This window comes from Falco rusticolus, chromosome 5, assembly GCF_015220075.1.
Source record: "Falco rusticolus isolate bFalRus1 chromosome 5, bFalRus1.pri, whole genome shotgun sequence".
Taxonomy (NCBI): domain Eukaryota; kingdom Metazoa; phylum Chordata; class Aves; order Falconiformes; family Falconidae; genus Falco; species Falco rusticolus.
The window spans coordinates 6,843,458-6,863,379 of NC_051191.1; the positions used below are offsets into that span (position 1 = coordinate 6,843,458).

Sequence of the window (19,922 nt, forward strand, 5' to 3'; positions counted from 1 at the left end):
CAAGTCCAACTGCTTATTTAAGATACTAGCAATGCCTTCAAAAAAATCCTCCTGCACTGTTTTTTCTTTGTTTAAAGGAAATCTGTACTCTCTTGCAGTTATTTTGCTTCCTACCTCATCATTAACTTTTGAACAAATGTGTCAGGTATGAAAAACTTTATTAGGGCAAATGATGTCATGACACTTACTTGGTCCAAATTGTGTTAACAACAAATGAGACACTCTCAGTGACTTACAGTAGATTTGCCAAATGGCAGGGAAAATATGTATTATTTTCATTTCGTTTTGGAGCACAGCCAATAAATCTCTTCAACTGGACCGAACTGAATGCAAACCACCATATCTAGTCAGGGCAGAAGGCGAGGGCAGCCCCAGGTTGGAGCACCTCCCTGGGGATGGGGACAGGCCAGGCTGGGACATCAGCCTGTGGGTGGTAGTGGCTCGCTGGGACCCATGGCCAGGCACATGGCCGCAGGGTGGTGGGGAGCTGCAGCTCAGGCAGGGCCAAGGCCAGAGCCTCAGCTGGAAGCAGCTCCCCTGGCCAGGGTTTGGCTTCGCAGCGTCTGGGAGCCTGTCCCCAGGGTCACCGTGGGGAAGGGGCTGCCCTCGGCTGCACTGGCTTTGAGCTGGCCCCCGGCCCTGGCAGCCAAACCTCTAGAAGCCCCCAGGGATGTCCTCACAACCTTACAACAGAGCTCACCATCACTCTTTCCTAAACAACTACTTTGCCCAGGCTGCATTTTTATTATTTTATGGCTAGAGGACAACAGCACAAAGAGATTACAGCCATAGGCACCCATTATTTTGGGGTAAGCACAATTTTCCAGGCACCCTTGCTCTGTGATCATGTCTGTGCTAGTAAATTAACCACGTCTGGAATAGTTTGCTGGATCTAAGAAGTCCAACTGGCAAGACACTGCCCAACTCCATGCTCTGAAATCCTCTTACCTTCCAAAGCTGGCTGACGGCATTCCACTGCCTGTTAGGAGCACCACCTGGCCACCACCGGCTCCTCAGCTGTGCTGGGGGAGTCACAGCAAGACCGCAGCTGCCCCAGGCCGAAACTGTGTTAGCAATTTAACAGAGCATGCAGCTAAAGGTCAGCACCTAGAAAACACTCCCAGCCCTGGTGAGTTTGTTAGTGCAGAGCCCACGTGTCCAACACACAGCCCACCAGCTTGCACGTGCAAGCCCAGGGACCTCCCTGCTGCAGCAGGTGCTGAGGTCTCCAGCCAGCCAAAACACAAGGCAGAGTCAAAGGCAGCTTCAGCGGACATGGGGAGAGGAATCTCTATGTTCTACAGGCAATCGTTTTGGATAGCCCAACCCTGAGAGAGTGCTTTCATGTCCTGCATTCTGCCTTGTCTTAAGTCATCACATAGTCGCCACCTTTCGCAAGAGCTAGGGGGCAGGAGCTATAAATTCCTCCGGTAAAAACTTCCTAACACTTTCCTGGAGAAGACTTAGTCATTGCCTTCAATGAAAGAGGTACCACATGAAGAAAAATAATATAAATCTGTGTGATAAAACACATAGACAAGGAACTCACCATCACTGAGGTAAACTGTGTTGATGGTAGTAATGATGTGGACAGATTGAGACTGCTGGAACTATGAAGAACCCCTGAGATGAATCTCCCTGCGGCTACATTTTAGTCTGGAAATCCAGAATTAAGAACCCTAGCAAACAAGTGGAGATGCCTTACATTAAATGTAATCATTTAAATGGAATCAAACATTTGCCTGATTTGATCATCTCGTTCCAGCTAGATGAACCTACACTTCTGAAGGATGCTTTCTGGGAAGCGCCTTGCAGTGTTGTGCTTCCCTCATCAATATGCAAAGCTGTTCTTAAAAAGGTGCCCTGCTTCAGGGCCAGCAGATCCTTCATGTGCACCAGTCATGCTTCCTCGTTATTCAAAGTTTATACTATGCTAATTTTGTGCATTATATAAAAAGTATTCTTGGGACTCTTTTAAGAGTTCACACTCCAACCAAATATACTTGGTTACTCCAGTCATGGCTCAGGATTCTTCCCAAGCAGCAATTTTGTTTCCTTATAACTGACCTTTAATTTATAATGTATCCTAGACCTTGAGAGGGGTTTGCTTTAGAAAACTTTATCTAGTGTTTTTCTGATTACACTTCTCAGCCATATTTTCTCTCCTTACAGTAGCACACTATCATTTCTATGAGAAGTAAATTCAAAATTGACTCAAACCCAAAAATGTCAGGAGTTTTCTAGGAACAGCAAAATGGCTGGACGCATGCCAAAGTCGTACTACTTGGCAGCAGGAACTCTGTCATGTACAAATGGGGCTTTTAAATTGCCTGAAAAAAAGCCGCCTTGGCCTAGACCCCCAGTAGATTCAACGCCTGTGTTTTTCTGAGCAATATAATTTTACTGTTACAACCTGCGATAATATTACTGCAGTAATAATAATAATAATAATAATGATGAATTTCCTATTAATATCAGACTGAATTGGATTAGGGGGCAGTCTTTGGTTGTGCTGGCACCACGAGTGTCACTCGGATGACAGCCTTTGGCTGCAGGCACCACGGAAACACAGCAAGAGACATGTCCTGCTCCCCTGTGAGGATGAGCCCCCAGGACACGGCAAGGCAAAACTGCAAACATTCTCAAATGGGACCCAAGCAATTTCTTTCACTAGATTTCATTTGGTTGCTTCACCAGTTGCCTCATTTTGCCTCTTAAAGATAACAGCACATTCAAAATACTTCAATAAAAGGGGTAAGAGTTGCACGTCTGGATTACTCAAACTTAGCTGGGAAATGCACCTCGTCACTTATTGATGAGGCAGACCTTGGAGTCAACTAGAAAACTCCAGCATGGAAATGAAACAAAGCTAAGCATAAAGGAGCTCTGTTTGCAGAGCAGGATAGCAGCAGATAAAAATAATGAATCCTTCAATTACTTTCCTTGTCCCCACTTACCTCCTTGCAGAGGGATGCTGTTCCTGGTAGCTAAAAACCATTCATCATTCACATGCCTGAGAGCAGCATGTGGTTGCTAGGTGGCAATGGGGTTTCTACATCATTATGTTACTCTCCCAGAGGGCTGCAAGTCATCTGTGCACAACAGCTGCTTATTAACTGGTAGTCCATGAAGATTCAAGATTGTCTGTATGGTGGAAGTCTTCCTCCCTTGATCTTTCTCCAGCTCATGCTTCTGAATTCTTAAAAATACTTGGGAGAGGTGTTTAAGTACTGTAGTTCATGGAATTGCTTCTGGTACAACCAGTCGCCCTACAGTGTATTCAGGAGATGGAGAATTAATTAGCAGAGACAGCAGGTGTTATGAGCCTCTAATTCTGTCCCTGATACCTGCCCGGACCATCTAAAGCTCTACAGCATTTCATACCAAGATCCAGTGAATGACAGCACCTACTAGCACGCTTCATTCTCTGACAACCTTATCTGAAGCAGACCAGAAGCATCTGATGTTTGTACTTGAACAGCAGGTCAGAAAGTAGGAAGCTCAAACAATCCCACCCAGCTCATATGCCTGGCGGTTCCGAATCAAGAACAAAGTCGACCTTCTGAACACAGTCTGCAGGGCACATATTAGCACTCATGTCAGTGTTATCCTGTAAAAAACCCAGAAAATAATCAAGAAGTGAAATTGTGAGCCACATCTGGCCCACAACACCACATTATTAAAATTCAGCATGAGTGATGTGTGTTCCATGCAATGAAGGTTAATACTTAAAGGGACAATCTTGCTCTAAAACAGTCAGAAGGCATGTGGGTTTTCAGGGCAAAGGTCCCATATATCCTACTAGAACTCTGTTAACTCAAAGATGTATATGCTTGATGACAGTCAATCTGACTTGCGCTTTTACAGTCAGGCTGAGGAATGCAACCACATTTAAGGACTGAAACCATGTCTGGTAAAATCCAAGATGCTGTAAGAAATAATTAAGTGGCAGTAGTACAATCAGATCAGCTCTGTGGCTGATTTGAAGTTTGGAAAATGGGAGAAAGGGTAGCATCTCTGGTCTGACTGACTTCCAGAATAAACTACATCAGCAGCTCATATTACATTAAATGTACCTACAATATTAGGTTTCATACAGTTCCCTTACACTGAAAAAAATATTTTTCAGGAGTTGATTATACACTTGGGAACACATTTGGGGAAAATAAGACAATTTTTGTGTAAAAAACAAAGTCGCAACCTTTATTTGTCACCACACATTTCAAGTACATGCAGAACATATTTACATTTCTTTTAAGGCAAACAGAAATTGGGTTCTTATTCCTGAGTTGCTTAGCACCAGTAGAAATAGCAAATAAAAACTTATGAAACATTGTCTCTCCCTTTGAAGCAGCAGCTGCCTACCATGCAAAATATTTCTGCTTTCACATTGCATTTCTTTTAATGAGCTACTTATACTAATAATCTCTATTGCTGTTTGGAACCATTTCTGTAGATTTCAATCTCTTTGCAGGAACATCTTGCCAAGATGTGACAAACTTTCCACGTTTGCTATTTTACCTTACAGACTGTTTGCTGGCTAGGTAGCACAGCAGTACTTCAGCCTTTGCTGCCACATGCATCAAGGTGTTCTCTTCAGAGTATTTTAAGAGTTCTGTATTCCTCCAGTATTTCAATGGAAAAAAAAAAGCTCCCTCAAAGTCTGACTAACATTTGAGCCATCCCCATTGTCTCAAGACTTTAGATCCTTGCTTAAATTTAGGATGTTGAAATTCCATTTAAATTACAGTGGGAGCATTTACAAGGTTTTTGACACTTTCTGTTTCCCATTGACTGGCTCTATTGAGCCCACTAATTCCAATAGACACTTTTCTCCCATGACTTTTAAGACTATCACAGAACATGATCCTATAAGAAAATGCCTATTCTGTAAAAATTAAAGTTCCTATTTAATGTAAAAGTTTAGTCCAAGCAGAAAGTCAATAGAGCAAAATGGGGTATGACTCTTAAGCGTGCCTTCCTCAGTGACCTGTAGTGTGGAAAAAGCTTTTGTTTCAAATTACATTCTCTGCTCTTTTTGTGCATTCCTGAAACTGTAGTTTTTGATGACTTGTCAAATACATCAATAACTCAAGGTTTCTATCACCATTTAGTCCCTCTAGGTGTCTGTCTCAAGCAAATCAACGCTTATCACAATTTTTAAACAAATGCTAATATTTACAGGTGTTTAATTTAAAAATTCATTGAAAGAAATAGACAACTGTGCCTTGATTAAAACTTTTGGTTTAAATTAGTAAAGCAAAAAACTCTAACTAATTTCTTACTATTTTTTAAGTTATTAGCTGCTGAGATCAAATGCCTTCCTTCACAACTGTTTCACCTAGTAGCAACACACAACAGCATATTGCACTGGGAATAATCCACATCTGAACATCAAATGTGAAGACATTATCTTTAACAAGGACAAGCAATCTCACAAAGAAACTCTTCACCAAAGGTTTGCCTTTCTCCTACCTCTGAGAGATTATTATGAACTAAGCACCTATGAAAACACAGTAAGAGGGCAGTAAGAGGAACTTGTGAAGCGTCTAACCAATCTATCCCATCAGAAAGCTGGCTCCTGGTAAGGCACCTCTGAACAGAAAGTCTGGGGGCTTTTTGAAGTGAGATGAGTTCAAAAGACTAAAAAAAGGAATGGTTGCTGTTCTGCACCTGGCAACGCCTCTGTACACCATGAACAAAACAGCTTGCTGCAGGTATTCCCAATGAGCAGCTGCAGCATAGCCTTTTTATCCTCATTTTGTTTTCTATCATGTGACCTACGTGCAGCTTTATTTCTAAAATCAGCCCTGCTGATTCTATAACCAGTACATCCTTTGCGAAGAAGTACTTTCTCAGTGATCATTTCAATACTAAGATGCTAGAGAGCTTACAAAATTTTAGAAAGTCTTAAGAATTTCTCCCTTGAAATCCTTGATCTCTAGTCTATTATGCAAAGAGACTGCACCGTATTCAGAGTAAAATATTGTACCCCTTGACAGTGATTGTTTATCCAGTGACTGTTCACCTAGTGCGTTTGTGAAATCTTGTCCTGCTGTGCTGGTTACTTTGAAAAAAAAATCTAGGACATCAACACTTCTCTACTTCTTGCCTCTTGTCCAGATGTGTCAGAACTGGCTGGAGCTCAGGTTCTCCTCCACTCAGGTAGGACAGGGGACACATAGGCATTCGTTCAGGCTGTGTCTCCACTACCCATTCTACTAGCAGTGGTAGCAGAAGCTGATTAGCCTCCCCAGGCATCTTACCAAGGTGTAATATTCCAGAGGAAGTTGCATGAATACTTCTTGCATTCAAGACAGTTCAGTGGCCTTGGAGAGTCACGGTACATTTCTGACATACCCTGTGTGTCTCAGCTTGCTTGGGGTGGTACATCACACTCTTGTGATCTCCGAGTTGAAGAATTGGTCCTGCTGCCTCTTTTGAGGATGTCACCACGTTAGCACAGTCTGAATCCTTTCATGCAGAAGGAAGAATTTGTAGGCAGGAGTAAGTTTCTGGATAGTTTTGGAATGCTACTCCCAAAGGCACCAACTTCCACATGCAGAGTAAAAGACACTGCTCTTTCTTACAGTCCAGATGAAACAATTACATCCAGTTTATTTATAAAAGTTGTATACACCTGAAATGTCACAAACATTTACAACTTTCCTGCTTTCTTCCGAGTTCTAAAAAGGCCGAGTCATACAATTACACTGCTGTCTCCTTTGACTCCAATGCCTGTGGTGGTTTGAAGTTCAGTATCTCTTTATATGTAATGCCTGGAAAACAACAGAATAAACACAGCACTGCTGGTCTAATCAGAAAAGGAACCGGACAGACACAGCAAGGTGCAACCCCCAGCACGGTTAGGCTCTGATCTAGTCAGGGAGAGACCTCTTCAGGTAAAAGAGAGAAAGAGTACAAAAAGTAAGGGAATTAAGGATCATTTTTTCACCACGTCAGATCTGAAGAAGCAGCCCAATACTGAAATACTGTATGGGTGCTTTCAAAGGGATGCGAGCATTAACTTTACAGTACAGTGGACAATGTCCTCAGAAAGAGTTACTGAGCAGATCAGCTTTAAAAGTCACATCCTCACTTATAAGCCAAAATACAAACCTCTGATGTTAGATGAAAAATAGATTCAGATTTAAATCTCTGCTGAGATAGGTACATTTTCTCTCCCTGAGAGAATCTTACCTAAAATTAAGGCTAGCAAATGTTGCACAGCCAACAGTTGAGGAATCCATTTGCCTGTTCTATCCAGTGGAAGAAACATGTTACAAAAACGGTTTCTTTCCTACATTGCAGAAGATGGGAGGACAGACACTTGAAGAAGGACCTCCATTACAACACAAAGAAGAAACCTTTAGGCATCATTCCAGGAGGACTTAATAAGAGGAACATTGGCTTATCAGTAGCATTTCTCTACCTTAATGCTGTCTATTTACTCTGTTCAATCAAAAGCAGGGAAAGTAATTTGTGAAGGAGAACATTCCTATTTCTGGATGACCTTTGTATCTAGTTATTTTTTAAAAGATCACAAAACTGAACTCACGCTTCCATTCATCTAGTGGAAGATCCATATTATCAAACGTGTCATCATATTTCTCAGCTTCAATTTCTTCCTCAGGATCATGAATTGGTTCAAAGTATGGATGCATCAAAGCCTCAGCTGCTGTGACTCGCTTCTCTGCATCCAGCACCAGCATCTTCTCCAAAAGGTTTACAGCTATTGCACAGAAAACACAGTGTATTCAAATCAAGCCATTGATTCCAGCTTGTACACAGTAATGTTGCCCTGGAGATATTTCAAATAAATACACAGTTAAAAAGCAGAATCGTTGGGTGTTCATTCTATAGCCAGTGGGGCCCATGTGTGTGACAAAACAGGGCTGTGAGCAAGCAGATATGCTCCCTTGCTTCTGGATGCAATTACAGCCACATCACCTCAGCTAACGACTTCTCAGCTTCTGGCTCCAGGACCACTGAGCTTGGGGCTTTCCCAGGTGTCTTTCATCATTGCCACTGTGTTGTGGTTCTAAGGTGCATCATAACCTGACAGCAGCAGAGTGAACAGGTGGGCATAGAGCTAATCAGAATTGCTCTGTATGTGATCAAATCCAAGCCCAAGTACAGTTTGAAGCTCACTAAGAGAAGTTAGTTGTTCACGCACAGAATCCCAGCACTGACTTTATCTGCTGTGTGTTTTCGACCTTAGCCAAAACAATCCATGAAAATCTTGTATGTTCCTCTCCAGTGGATTTTGGATCAGGTCCACTGTTAGACTGTCAAAATGGGCTAGTGTAAACAGATATGAAGAAAGAACGTTCCTGGATTGGGTGGAGCAGCTGAAAAGAAGGGGCAGCAGTGTGGACAGGATACTGCAACCCCTGCTTGCCATGTCATGGGTTCTCTCCAGCCTTCTCTCCCAGACCATGAGCAGTTGTTCTCTATGTAAGGAGTAGCCAGATGGCCACAGAGGTGACAGGAAGAAATGTCCTAAAAACTAAATGGAAATCTGTAGTTTGCTGTAACCGAGAAGGTCAATGAGCTAACCATGCAGTCAGGGTGCTTATTAATCATGTTTATTTCTTCCGTATCTGAACATACAATTTTAACTTCTTAAACTGAGAAACTTCAATTATCCTTATTTATATTCTAATAAAACTGGCTTTGTGAGTGTTCAGGTCATTGGGGAACGGATAAGGTTTGGGCAAAGCCATCTCAGAGCTCTGGCTGCTTTGGGTCATGTCACAGTTATGCACACTTGGTATGCTCTTTTGGCTGTTTATATCTGTCAAATCCAAGCCAGTGCTTCTCAGGAATGCACAGATGTTTCTCAGGATGTATTAAGTCCATGACTAAAATGTCCGCTTTCTATTTGCTTGCATTTCAACTGTAGATCAGACTGAGCTTTCAGAATTATATTTCAGATAGAATACAGAGAAAAAAAAATATTACATATATTTAATCTCCCAGGGCTCTTGAGAAAGCTGCTCCAGTAAAACCATTAAGCAGATGCTGGATCAAAGCCTAAAACGCAAAATACTTTTTTTGATGCTTCTAAGAAACATCTGATTTCTGGCAGTGTCTAAACTTGGCAAAGTTCAGCCACTAAAATCAAAATTACAAATTATGGAAAGCAAGAGATAGAAAAGCACAAGAACTATCACATAACCTATCACACGACCGATACTGCTGCTGCTTCCAATGCAAACACAAGAACAAGACAAATTGTACACATCCACAGAAACTGTCTTACCCAAAGGATTCGCATACTTCAAGATGGATGCAAAATCTTTTTTCTGGACTTTTGGAAGGCTTTTGATATAGTTTTTTGCCTTAAAAGAAACATGGATATTAAATTAGATCTTTGCCACCTTTGCACTGTGACATTAACAATATGCTGAATAGGCAATTCAACAATGCTCTGATAGCACATTGTACAAATTAATTTTTGGGGGGGTCATAAACCCTGATTATATTTCACCTTCTTGTTGAAAGAAACTTTTTTTTTAAACCAAGCCTTAAAATTGTGGTTGAGAAATAACAATGTAAAGCTTTAATTATTAGTGCTCCATATTTAATATATTAATTAGAATAAATATGTATGCATCATTCGAAAGAATGTCATGATGAGTTTACAGGAATCTCTAGAAATGAACCTTATACAGTAATTCATTAATATTTAAATTATATAGTTAGTGTAATGAATAATTTTAGGTTCTTTATAGTAGGGGCTTAAGGATTCTAGAAGGACATCCACGTAAGAATAGGAAGAAAGTCAAGAGACATCTGCAAACAGCTGCATTTCTAAACACGTTCATGTTTTCAGTACATTTCCAATAAAAGCAGTAATGCACCAGATCAACTGTTTGTATGGTACATACTGGAAACTTTGAAGTATTTAAACATATGGATTTTTCAAGTGTTCTGATCCTTTTCTGCCCCCCCCCCCCCCCCCCAATCTCCAGTAGGATTCTGGGTGTGTAAAGCACTTCAAGGCAGAGATTGTACCACCAGGGGCCATTTCAGTAGTCAACCCATATTACCTCAACCAGTCTAAGAATGAGCATGGCTTAAGTAAAATTAAGACATGTAAAACCAATTGACAAAGCAGAATACTCACATCTTGACTGTGCAGTTTTTGAACAAAATCTTGAGTAGGTGTACCCGTTATTTTCATTATTTCTGTGAGTTGGTCCAGATCTGAATACCAGAAATAAGGAACAAAGTCTGTCACCACAAGAAAACTAAGCACCCTGCAAAACCCATGAGTTTCTTTGCTATGGGAGAAAAAAAGCAAAAATCACAGTGCAATGACTGAACGGAAGATTTATAAAAGGTGAGATTAAAGTTCTCCATTTTTCTTGCAAAAGGCAAAGATACTGAAAGCACCTGAAATAAAAGATCCTATTTCTGATATCCTATAACTTGTGAACACATAACCGAATCATCTGCAAACTCCTTTAATATATATCATCAGGCCTCCTCCATATTTTTGGTCAAAATCAGTCCAAAAGTATTGAAGTATCTGAACAATCAACACTCGTATTGCATGCATTGCCCTGGTCTATCCAATACTTAGGTGACATAGAGGCAGAAGTCACAGGGAATATCAGGTGGTATGATAAACAGAACAAAAATCAGAGGAAACCAGTCTGTGTTAGTTCTTCTCCACACTGAGAAACTTCAAGAGGAATAAAATTAATCCTTCTCCTCCTCATTTCCCGCATGCTTAGCTTGATTCCAGATGCTGAGATGCTAAGAGTGGGTGAGACATCAAAACACTCCCTAACCTCCTGTGTCCTAAACCAGCACAGATTAATCAGGAACAATGTTAGCTGTTTCAGAGAAGAAACACCATATTTACAGGAGGCTAATGCTGCAGAGAACAGCTTATGACTCGTTTGCTTCTCTGGCAAGAGCAGCAGATGAGAAGCTAGAGCAGAGCTTAGGGCACACAAGAATTCCACCAACCTCTGCAGAAAAAGGCAATGGTGGGTAATGCTGATGAAATAAACAAAATCCCATACCAAGTTTGCGGGATAACCTATTCATAACAGCAAACCAAAAAACCCTTAAATTAGTTATTTTCTTATTTACCTACCCACAGCTGAACCCACAGCTGCATTTCCCTGACAATAGATAATACTGGCTCATATGCTCAAAGGCCAGCAAGAAGTAGCATGCTGGGGTCATTTCCTTTGTAACACATGGTTGTAGAACTTCAGCCAATAGTTCTGAAAACTCTGGAACTCCAATTAACTAGTTTTTCCACTCTTACGTTTACAGTGCAACTTGAAAATGATGACTCATTCATTTTCTTATTTATGTACCAGAATGCTCAAGGTTAGCATTGGTTGAGAAATGCTACGTGTTAGTCAACGGCTGTTCTTTGGCAGATATTTTAGTATTTTCTTGTTAAGAACTAATGTGTACTTAAAATCTGTACAGCTGAAGTAATTTGATGTATTCTACTTTTTCATAGTCCCTGGCATTTTTTTGGTGAATGCCATCTTCCCCTTTTATGTTTTTCCTCACAAAACAAGACTAATATGATTCTGTGCAATGAGGTCCTAGTCCGACATGTAAGTACTTAAATACAAATATAACTAAAATTAAACAACTGTGATTCTGTGACTCTGTAAACAAGTACTTGCAGGTAAGTGATTTATTGACTGGAACTCCACAAGGGGAAAAGCAGTGCAAAATGATTAGGCTGAGCTGTCAAACATGCAAAGCTGGAAAACAAAAAAAAAAAAGATAAAATCTTGCTGTCTTCTGTTAACACCATCCTCTATTAACTAGCACAACTACTACTGCCAATGAAGTATCACTTGGGGCTGACTTATGGCTTAATCTGAACTATTTTCTTAATTCTTCAGCAATGAAATGATAGGCCTAGATGTTTTCTGTAAATGTAAAACATTTCACTAGATGTTACTTACACAGCATGTTTTGGTACAAGTATCAAAAAGCATAAAATGGACTAGCATGTGCACATAAGTCCATATACTACAACAGAATCTTCTGTACATGTTCTGGAATTGTGAAATCTATTACTAAAAAAAATTAAAATATGCCTTTTCTATCATCACAGAATCTTTTACCTGATGATCTGAGATGTGATTCAAAGATCACCTCTTTTTCTTTATTGAAAAAAATCAGTAATACAAGTTTTAATTTGCAGATGTGCAAAAGTGGTACAGATAATAACCAATTAATGAGAAAGGTGCAAGCATTTTACTTTCATTTCAATTTATGCTCATCAGTTTTTGAACAGACCTACTGTGTCACATAAGAACCTCTCATCATTTTCTTACATGATTGTCATAAATTCACTGAAGGATACGATCATTTCCTTTGAACAGAGGCCTCCCTGTTATCATCTCAGCCATTATACAGCCCACAGACCAGATGTCAACTGAAAAAAAGACCAACAGTCACATTAAATTGCTGAATACTTGTCCTTTTAAATGTACATAAAGTTTAATTTAAAACATACTTTAAATAAGTGTAGAATTTACATTTATGGCCTGTTACAAAATAAATTAGAGCCTTGACATGTATGATGACAGTTTAGGTAAAACTACCAGCCCTTCTAATTAGCAAACTGGAGATAATCTGATAATAAGCAGTATCAGTTTCTCAGTAACAGGCAGATACATGTTGTAAGTAAATTTTCAGTTCTTCCAAAAACCTCTGTAGTTATCCTAGTGTTACTTGAATTCCCTCCTTCTGCCATTTCCCCCTGCCTGTTCTGAGTTACAATCAGCACACCTTTGCAGGAAGATGACAGTCAGTGCAGAGCACAAGAACATGGACCAGACCGTCACATCCATATACATTTATATCACTTTTTTCCAACCACGTTAGTACTTTCTGCTACTCAGAAAATATACCAAAAAAAATATCCAAACTCACAACCAGCAAGCGATTACCTGCAGTTTATCTACAAGGAAGCTTTGCATAATTATACTGTCATTTCCACCTCTGATTTCTCATTCACTTCAGAAACAAATACTTGCTTACAGGTTGCCTGATTCAGTGAATGCTTTAGCTCTATTAAGACGTTTCTGAAGAGATGCTGACCTGTTTGTGTGTAATGCATCCAGTTAAGTATGACCTCTGGGGCTCTGTACCACCTTGTAACCACATAACCGGTCATCTCACTGTCTGTATGTCTTGCCAATCCGAAATCCAGAATCTGTAGTGGAAGCACAAAAAACATCCTGGTCAGACAGCTAGTTATTTATTTCATACAGACTTTACAAATGTGAAAAATAAAAGAACTGGAGAAATCTGCAGATATTGGTTTATTTTTGCATCTTTTTCTCACTGAAGTGCCTTGTTCTCAATTTAAAAATCAAGACAGAAGCAGCAAGGAGCTTTACAAATATTTTTTTCTCCAAGTTAGATACTCCTATAGCAACATTAAAACCTGTAAAACCAGCAAAGAAATTAATAAATTCTTCAATTATTAATTAAAAATATACTGGACACACTCAATGCAAAAAATTCCCTGGCCATGTAACCACCATCATATCATCTTAGGGCTAAAAGAACAGCACGTGTCTTAGTGTTCATTGCTCTCATATCCCAGGTGGCACAATCAAGAGTGTGTTCCAATAATATTCTTGAGTAAGGAGGTATCTATCTATCTATAGTATATATAGAGTGACAGGGCAGAAGTTTTTAGTAGGAGCACCTGCACATTACTATACCAACAGTGATGTTTTTGTAATACTCTCTGTAATTAAACATTTTTAAATATTTCAGGATAGTTTCATCACTCCCTGGCAAACATTTCAAAATATTGCCAGACAGAGTCACCTTTCCCTGGCACTCACAGAAAGGAAAATTATATTTTCATTCATAGATCAAGAGTATAAAATGTTATGGCCTATCTTTATTGCCACACTTCAAACATAATTTCCTTGTTTTCCCTATAACTGCTGATTACCTACCAATTTAAAAACAGGAATAGGCTGCAGAGATTTTTATTCTTACGAATAAAATGCACTTGATTACAGCCGATCCTTTAGGTACTGAAAATTTACTGGACTCAAAATATTTGCAACAGCAAAATACCCTTTTATATGCAGCTTTCAAATTTATTCTAGGTATACAGCGCACGTTATGTTTTCTCAGTAACACCAGAGACAGGGTGGAGGAAAAAAAAGGTGTTTTACTTAACAGGTCAAAAGCCACATGTGGTACCATCTATTCTGTCACAGCTTTTTAGGCATTTTCCATACTAAGGCTTGTGACACTTGGAGCGGGAAACAGCTAAAATATAAATTGGGTTTGTATTTTTGTAAAAGCAGAAAATGACAGCAAGAATTTTTGTGCATTATGTATTAACTTCAGGATTGCTTTCCATTTACGTATTCATTAGGCTCAGGAACAAGTGTATCCTGTTAGTACTTAGTATTAACATGGTACCGCTTCAACAACAGTCTTTGCATGAAACTGTTATTCTTATACTGCCATCTTCAACTTTTCAGCTGGAACTTTCAAAGAAATTTTCAGAGCAAGTTTGAAAATCCTTTTTATAATGTAGGAATTATAATAGAGAGAGCAAATTTCCCTCGGCTCCTCAAGGATAAGCTCCCTTCTCTTCAGCAAACTTAATTTTCCTCACTTGCTTCAGTAACAAAAATAACTTGAAACATTGAGACTGGAGGAAGGGCAGTGATTTCCCCTCATGCATCCTTTACTGTCACTTTTCTGATTCCTATAGTAGCAGTTGAGAACATCAGATAAGGGAGCCAGAAAGCTCATTGTGAAAAATAAAACTGATTACTTATTAATTAATCACCAATTCAAGGAACTGTTCCAGCTGCCTACAGTCTCATCGCCATTGGAGCTGATGCAAGGGAAGCTGCTGAATGCACAGACTTGGGGGAAGAGGGTTGGACTATCTCTGGCAGCATTGTCCTGTGCCTGCATAAACTGGCTTGGAAAGCACACCGAGAGCAGGGTCACATCCTGCCTGCTGCACCCAAATGCATGCACACAGGGGAAGTCAGTTCAACTCCTTCAGTGTAAAAGAGATCCCAGTTAAATCCTCACCTTGGTATTTTTTATGCATACTTCTCAACATACTATAGTTTGGGTTTTTTTATAGACCGGAGTTGCCTTTTGACAATCAGTATCTCCTAACTGCAAATTTGCTCTTTCCTTCTGCACATGGTATCACAGCTTATTGTAAAACCAGGGACACAGTAATTTTGCTCTGAGAGTCAAGAAACGAAAAGTAAAGCTTAATGCTGTATTTTCTCCTTGTCATTTCAAAAAACTGTATTCTGATATAGAATTGTTTGACTCGGTATCTAAAAGCTCAAAAATGTCCAATGTAACACAAAAATAATTTGTGCTAAGTAAGGAGATACAGTGACCATATCATGAAGAATGTCTTAGACCTGGGCTGCACCTCAAAATGTAATTGCACAGCTTGAGGTGGTGGTGGCGGTGGCAAGAGACAGACAACTGTTTTTTCTAGATTCTCTTTTTTCCCTATCACCCTGGGACCCACTCACCATTTGACCACCTATGAGCCAGTAGAAGACATTGGCTTTTTGTCTTAGGGAAATTCTGAAATTACAGGACCCTCAACATTCAGGTCAGTCTCCAAAGAGAGAAAAATTTTATTACAACAGCTACATGCAAGTATATAGTTTGTATATATGTATGCTAAAAAACTTCTTTGCAGTGTTGCATCAACTTTCATTTTATGCTTCATCACCTTTGATCATCTTCTGTATCTTCTCCCAGCCTGCAGAGTTAGATTTTTTTAATATTTAATCAAACCTGGAATTACCACATATCTGAACTACTCCCAGAAAGTCTTACAGCTCTTTTAGGGAGGAAACCTTGGCCACTAGATCTAAATGTAGTTACATATCAGGACACTGAAGCCCCCATTCAAATTTACTGTTGCTTTTTGAGGATGTATAGGCCAGTCATGATTCAAGCACAGGACAGGAGATGAGGCTTGATTTTGTAATTAACTATAAAACCCTGACTAGCCTTTCAGATTGCTAGAGCTAAGAGAGGATAGGTGACAAAAACAATTCTAAAAATTAATAAAAAAATTTAAACACAAGAATAAACTGGGGATGGGAAGCAGTCTGGGGCTACCATCTCCACATTCAAGAGAATAAACTATATTCCTAAAAGAAGCAGTGTTGAGTACTACATAATTCTACTTCATAATAAATAATGGCTTTCTTTATAAGGTCATTCTGCACAACTACATAGATGCATTTTTGCTAGGTCAGGGTACATCGCACAATTATTTCTGAAGTACAAATGTTATCCGCTAACAGGAACAGGCTTCAGGAGATTTCCAATACATGTAAGAAACTGCAGTCAGAACTGGTCAGATTCAGTATTTCAGTTCAATGATTTAGAAGGAGGCTTGAGGTGCCAAATGTGCAGGAGAGAAGAATTACTACTCAGATGGACTCTACTGAGAACATTTCCAAGGAAGTGGCAATACCTACACTTCAGAACAGACAACTTTCCACAGTGGGTGTTACAGCCGTGGTCTCCAAGGGTGCATGCCAGCTAAGCTGTCTGCATACTGGGAAGGGGTGGGAGTATGCACCATCCTCCTCCCATCTTTGGAGGGAAGCCCCAGTGGGTAGGACAAAGGAAGTCATGGTACACATCAGTACTCACCCCACTCCACATAAGTAACAACCAGATAATACAAAAAATGCCATCAAATGCACCTGTCCTGCAGTGCAGTTGTAGAAACGGCTAACAGCTGAACTATAGGAGGCTGAATTAGGAATTGTCTCCCCTTTAATGAATTTGGTTTTCTTACTACTTCAACTGAGAAAAAATGTGAAGCAGAACTAATATATTCCTGCTACGAAAAACACTGCAATCTACATGCAACTGATACTACTGATAGCTGTAACAGTGCAGAAGGTATCACTTTCAAAGAAATAATATGTTCTTGTTTGTGGTGAGCAGTACATGGTTCTTCTGTTGCTTCTCTGAAGTGATTAACTGCAACATACCATGATAGCAGTTCTACGTTACAGCTCTTACCCGACTGTAACCATGACATGGTTTTTTTCTTGAAAAGTATTTTTAGTTGAGTGACTATATATGTAAGTGTACCAGTATTAATTACAACATCCACATCACACAGGAAAAGGGTGACTTACTGTCATGCACATGTCTTTGCTATGGGCACACAGCTGTAGCGTGGACTGCTCCATCAATGCCAGACCCACAGAAGCAGTTTCAGTTCTTGTACTGCCCTGCACCCAGCTGGAAGGACCAAGTCAGCAACCACTCCAATGATGCCATGAATGTAATAACCTGTGGCACTGATGTCCTCACCAGAAATCCTCCTCTACATCTTGGCATCAACCCCCATCTCTCCCCTGTTCACCCTGGGTACCAGCTTCCTGGAGTGTTCTGTGCTGACTGGATGTTTTCAGCTGGGACATCCTGGGCAACATTTCTAGCTTGAGGCACAGCCATTTCTTGTGCTTTGCTCCAGAATGATCTCTGAAATCAATCACTGCCTCTGCCATTCTTATGTAATGCACGTTTATGTCAGTCAAGGACATAAAAATAGGAGGTGAGTAGATTCTCAGTATCCAGGGCTTTATTTCTTACATAAATATTTAATTATTCTTGTGGTGACTGAAGTGTGGTGACAGGAAAATATTTATAAGGAGCAGTCTCTCTTAACTTTTTTCAAGCTTGTTACCACTGCCCATCTGATCCTTTTCCCTTTCATTTTCCACCATTCTCCTGTTTCTCCATGACCCCTCAAAGCCCATGGGCTGAAAGCCTGGCCCATCACTGAAACCAGCCAGCATGTTTACAGCTGTTGCACCTGTTGCCTACTGTAGTGTATTTCTAATACCTCTGGTTTTTTCAAATAAATGTATCTTACCTTCAATTCACAGTCTTCATTTACTGCCAAGTTTCCAGGCTTTAGATCCTGTAATCAGATTTGAAACGGATGTTATTTACTTATTTTACAGCAAGCACAATGAAGCACACTTTCTTTCTTTCAGGTTTAATGGTTTTCATACAACTACTTAGAACGGCAACAGGTAAAATGATGTAATAAATCTAAATTAGAAAATATAACAAATAACAGAAACAAAAGATAGAAACTTCCATATATTTGGGGTTTTTTCCAGTACGTTTTCCACCCAGACAAATCATCTTTTCTTCTGCTAGAAGTCAGGAAAATACTTGCCAGCGAAGGAACTCACTCATCTTACCGTTGGTGGGGTTTGGACAAAAATTTGTTGCATTTAATACTAACGCCACAAAGTTAAGGATTCACGCATGTATTTCTGGGCTGTACCTACTGCATATCAAAACATACTTTAAAAAGGTTCCATACCCTAGTAGACTTAGAAGGAGTACTGAAGTAATCAAACAAGATTTTACATAAAAGCCTATGTTCTCTTCTGTGGGAAAATCAATTTCCTAATGAAATCAATTGAATGGAGACTGCAACATGAAGAAAAATATTCCCTTAAGCCTCCTTAGCTACTGTAGAGACTTCTAATGATCTTCAAAAGTTGCACTTCTAAGTTTAGCAGCAAAGGGAAGAGTACTGGCAATGACTAAGAAGATTCTGCAACATCAGTGACTCTTAGACATTCACAGTTAAAAAGAGAAAGAAAAAATCAGAAATAAATTTTTCTTCAGATTTGTCAAACCTTTGTTTGACACACTTTAGCACATTAGGTTTAATCTTCTCTTTGAACTTTTTCACAGGCATCCACCTGTTTTATGCAAAGATGTTTTAAGATCAGAGGGGCCTTGAAGAGAAACAAATTGGTGCAAAGAACTGTAATGAAACCAAAAAAGCTCAAGAGCCATCAAGAGGGAGCTTAGAAAAAGTCTAAGCAACTGTAAATTTAGACTATGATCACAGCAGTTGTAGAAATAAAAATATCAGTTTGTTACATGATTTTGGTAGTTTGCATAGTTTCGATGTCCAGCTTAAAGCTACTACACAATGTGCACTTTCTCTGGTGCTCCTGATATTTTACTACAAATTGCCAATTTCTCCTGTCTGATGCAATTTTGGGGGAAATTATGCTGCTTGGTACCATGAAGGCATCATTCAGAACTCCTCCTTCATAGTGCAAAAGCAATTTTAAGTAGACTTTAGATACAGCAGAGATCCAAAAAGAATCAGGTCTTAATTTCTCTCAGAAAAAAATGAGGTTTTGAAGGCTCTAAATTTTCAGATTATTATTTCAGTTTCTATGTTCTCACTCCTCCAGCTTTGAACATTAACATGATGTTTAAACAACTTAAACACTGTTTTTAAAAATAAGCCAGAAAAACAACCTTTATCTATCTCAATTTAGACACTATTTACTCTTTTGGGAACCTACAACTCAACTTCACATAGTAATTTAAGAAATCTAAGTAATTAAGAAATTTAAGCTGTATTCAGTGCAATCTGAGCACCTAACTTACACTGATGTATCCATACCACCTTTTGTTCCTAGTTGAAAAAGAAACCAAAGGCATCATCAAACTGAGATGCTACAATTTCAGGCATTTATGAGCATACTTATACATAAACATTACTCACATTATCAAAATATAAACACTTTTTATATTGTCTCCACTTACCCTGTGAATTATGCCTGATGAGTGAATATACTGTAAAAAGAGAAAGTACGTTTTCATTAATGAGGTTCTGACTTTAAGAAGTTGCCTAAGGTGGGGGAGAAAGTGCTTTTTCATGGTGCTAAAGTAAACAAAATTGGATATTGTTTATTTATTGCATAGAAGATCATCTTAGCTATGTTTTTAACATGCATATAATTAAATTAACATTTTGTCCTTCCCCTCCCCCAATAATGAGAAACCACCAAATCAGTTTGAGTACTGCAACAGATCATACA

The 19,922-nt window shown here is 39.4% G+C and overlaps 1 protein-coding gene across 2 annotated transcripts in view; it reads right to left on the minus strand.

Moving 5' to 3' along the window:
• Positions 1-4,621: 4,621 nt before the first annotated feature.
• The window catches only part of MAPK12 (mitogen-activated protein kinase 12), a 41,412-nt gene continuing 26,111 nt past the window's right edge, over positions 4,622-19,922 (minus strand). For both annotated transcript variants that reach the window (XM_037390100.1, XM_037390101.1), the window contains exons 5-12: positions 19,648-19,677; positions 17,933-17,980; positions 13,099-13,213; positions 12,359-12,430; positions 10,133-10,212; positions 9,266-9,344; positions 7,559-7,732; positions 4,622-6,779 (exon numbers count right to left, since the gene is read on the minus strand). In XM_037390100.1, the coding sequence (XP_037245997.1) occupies positions 6,709-6,779; positions 7,559-7,732; positions 9,266-9,344; positions 10,133-10,212; positions 12,359-12,430; positions 13,099-13,213; positions 17,933-17,980; positions 19,648-19,677 (669 nt within the window). In that variant the 3' untranslated portion in view covers positions 4,622-6,708. The remainder of the gene's footprint in view (positions 6,780-7,558; positions 7,733-9,265; positions 9,345-10,132; positions 10,213-12,358; positions 12,431-13,098; positions 13,214-17,932; positions 17,981-19,647; positions 19,678-19,922) is intronic.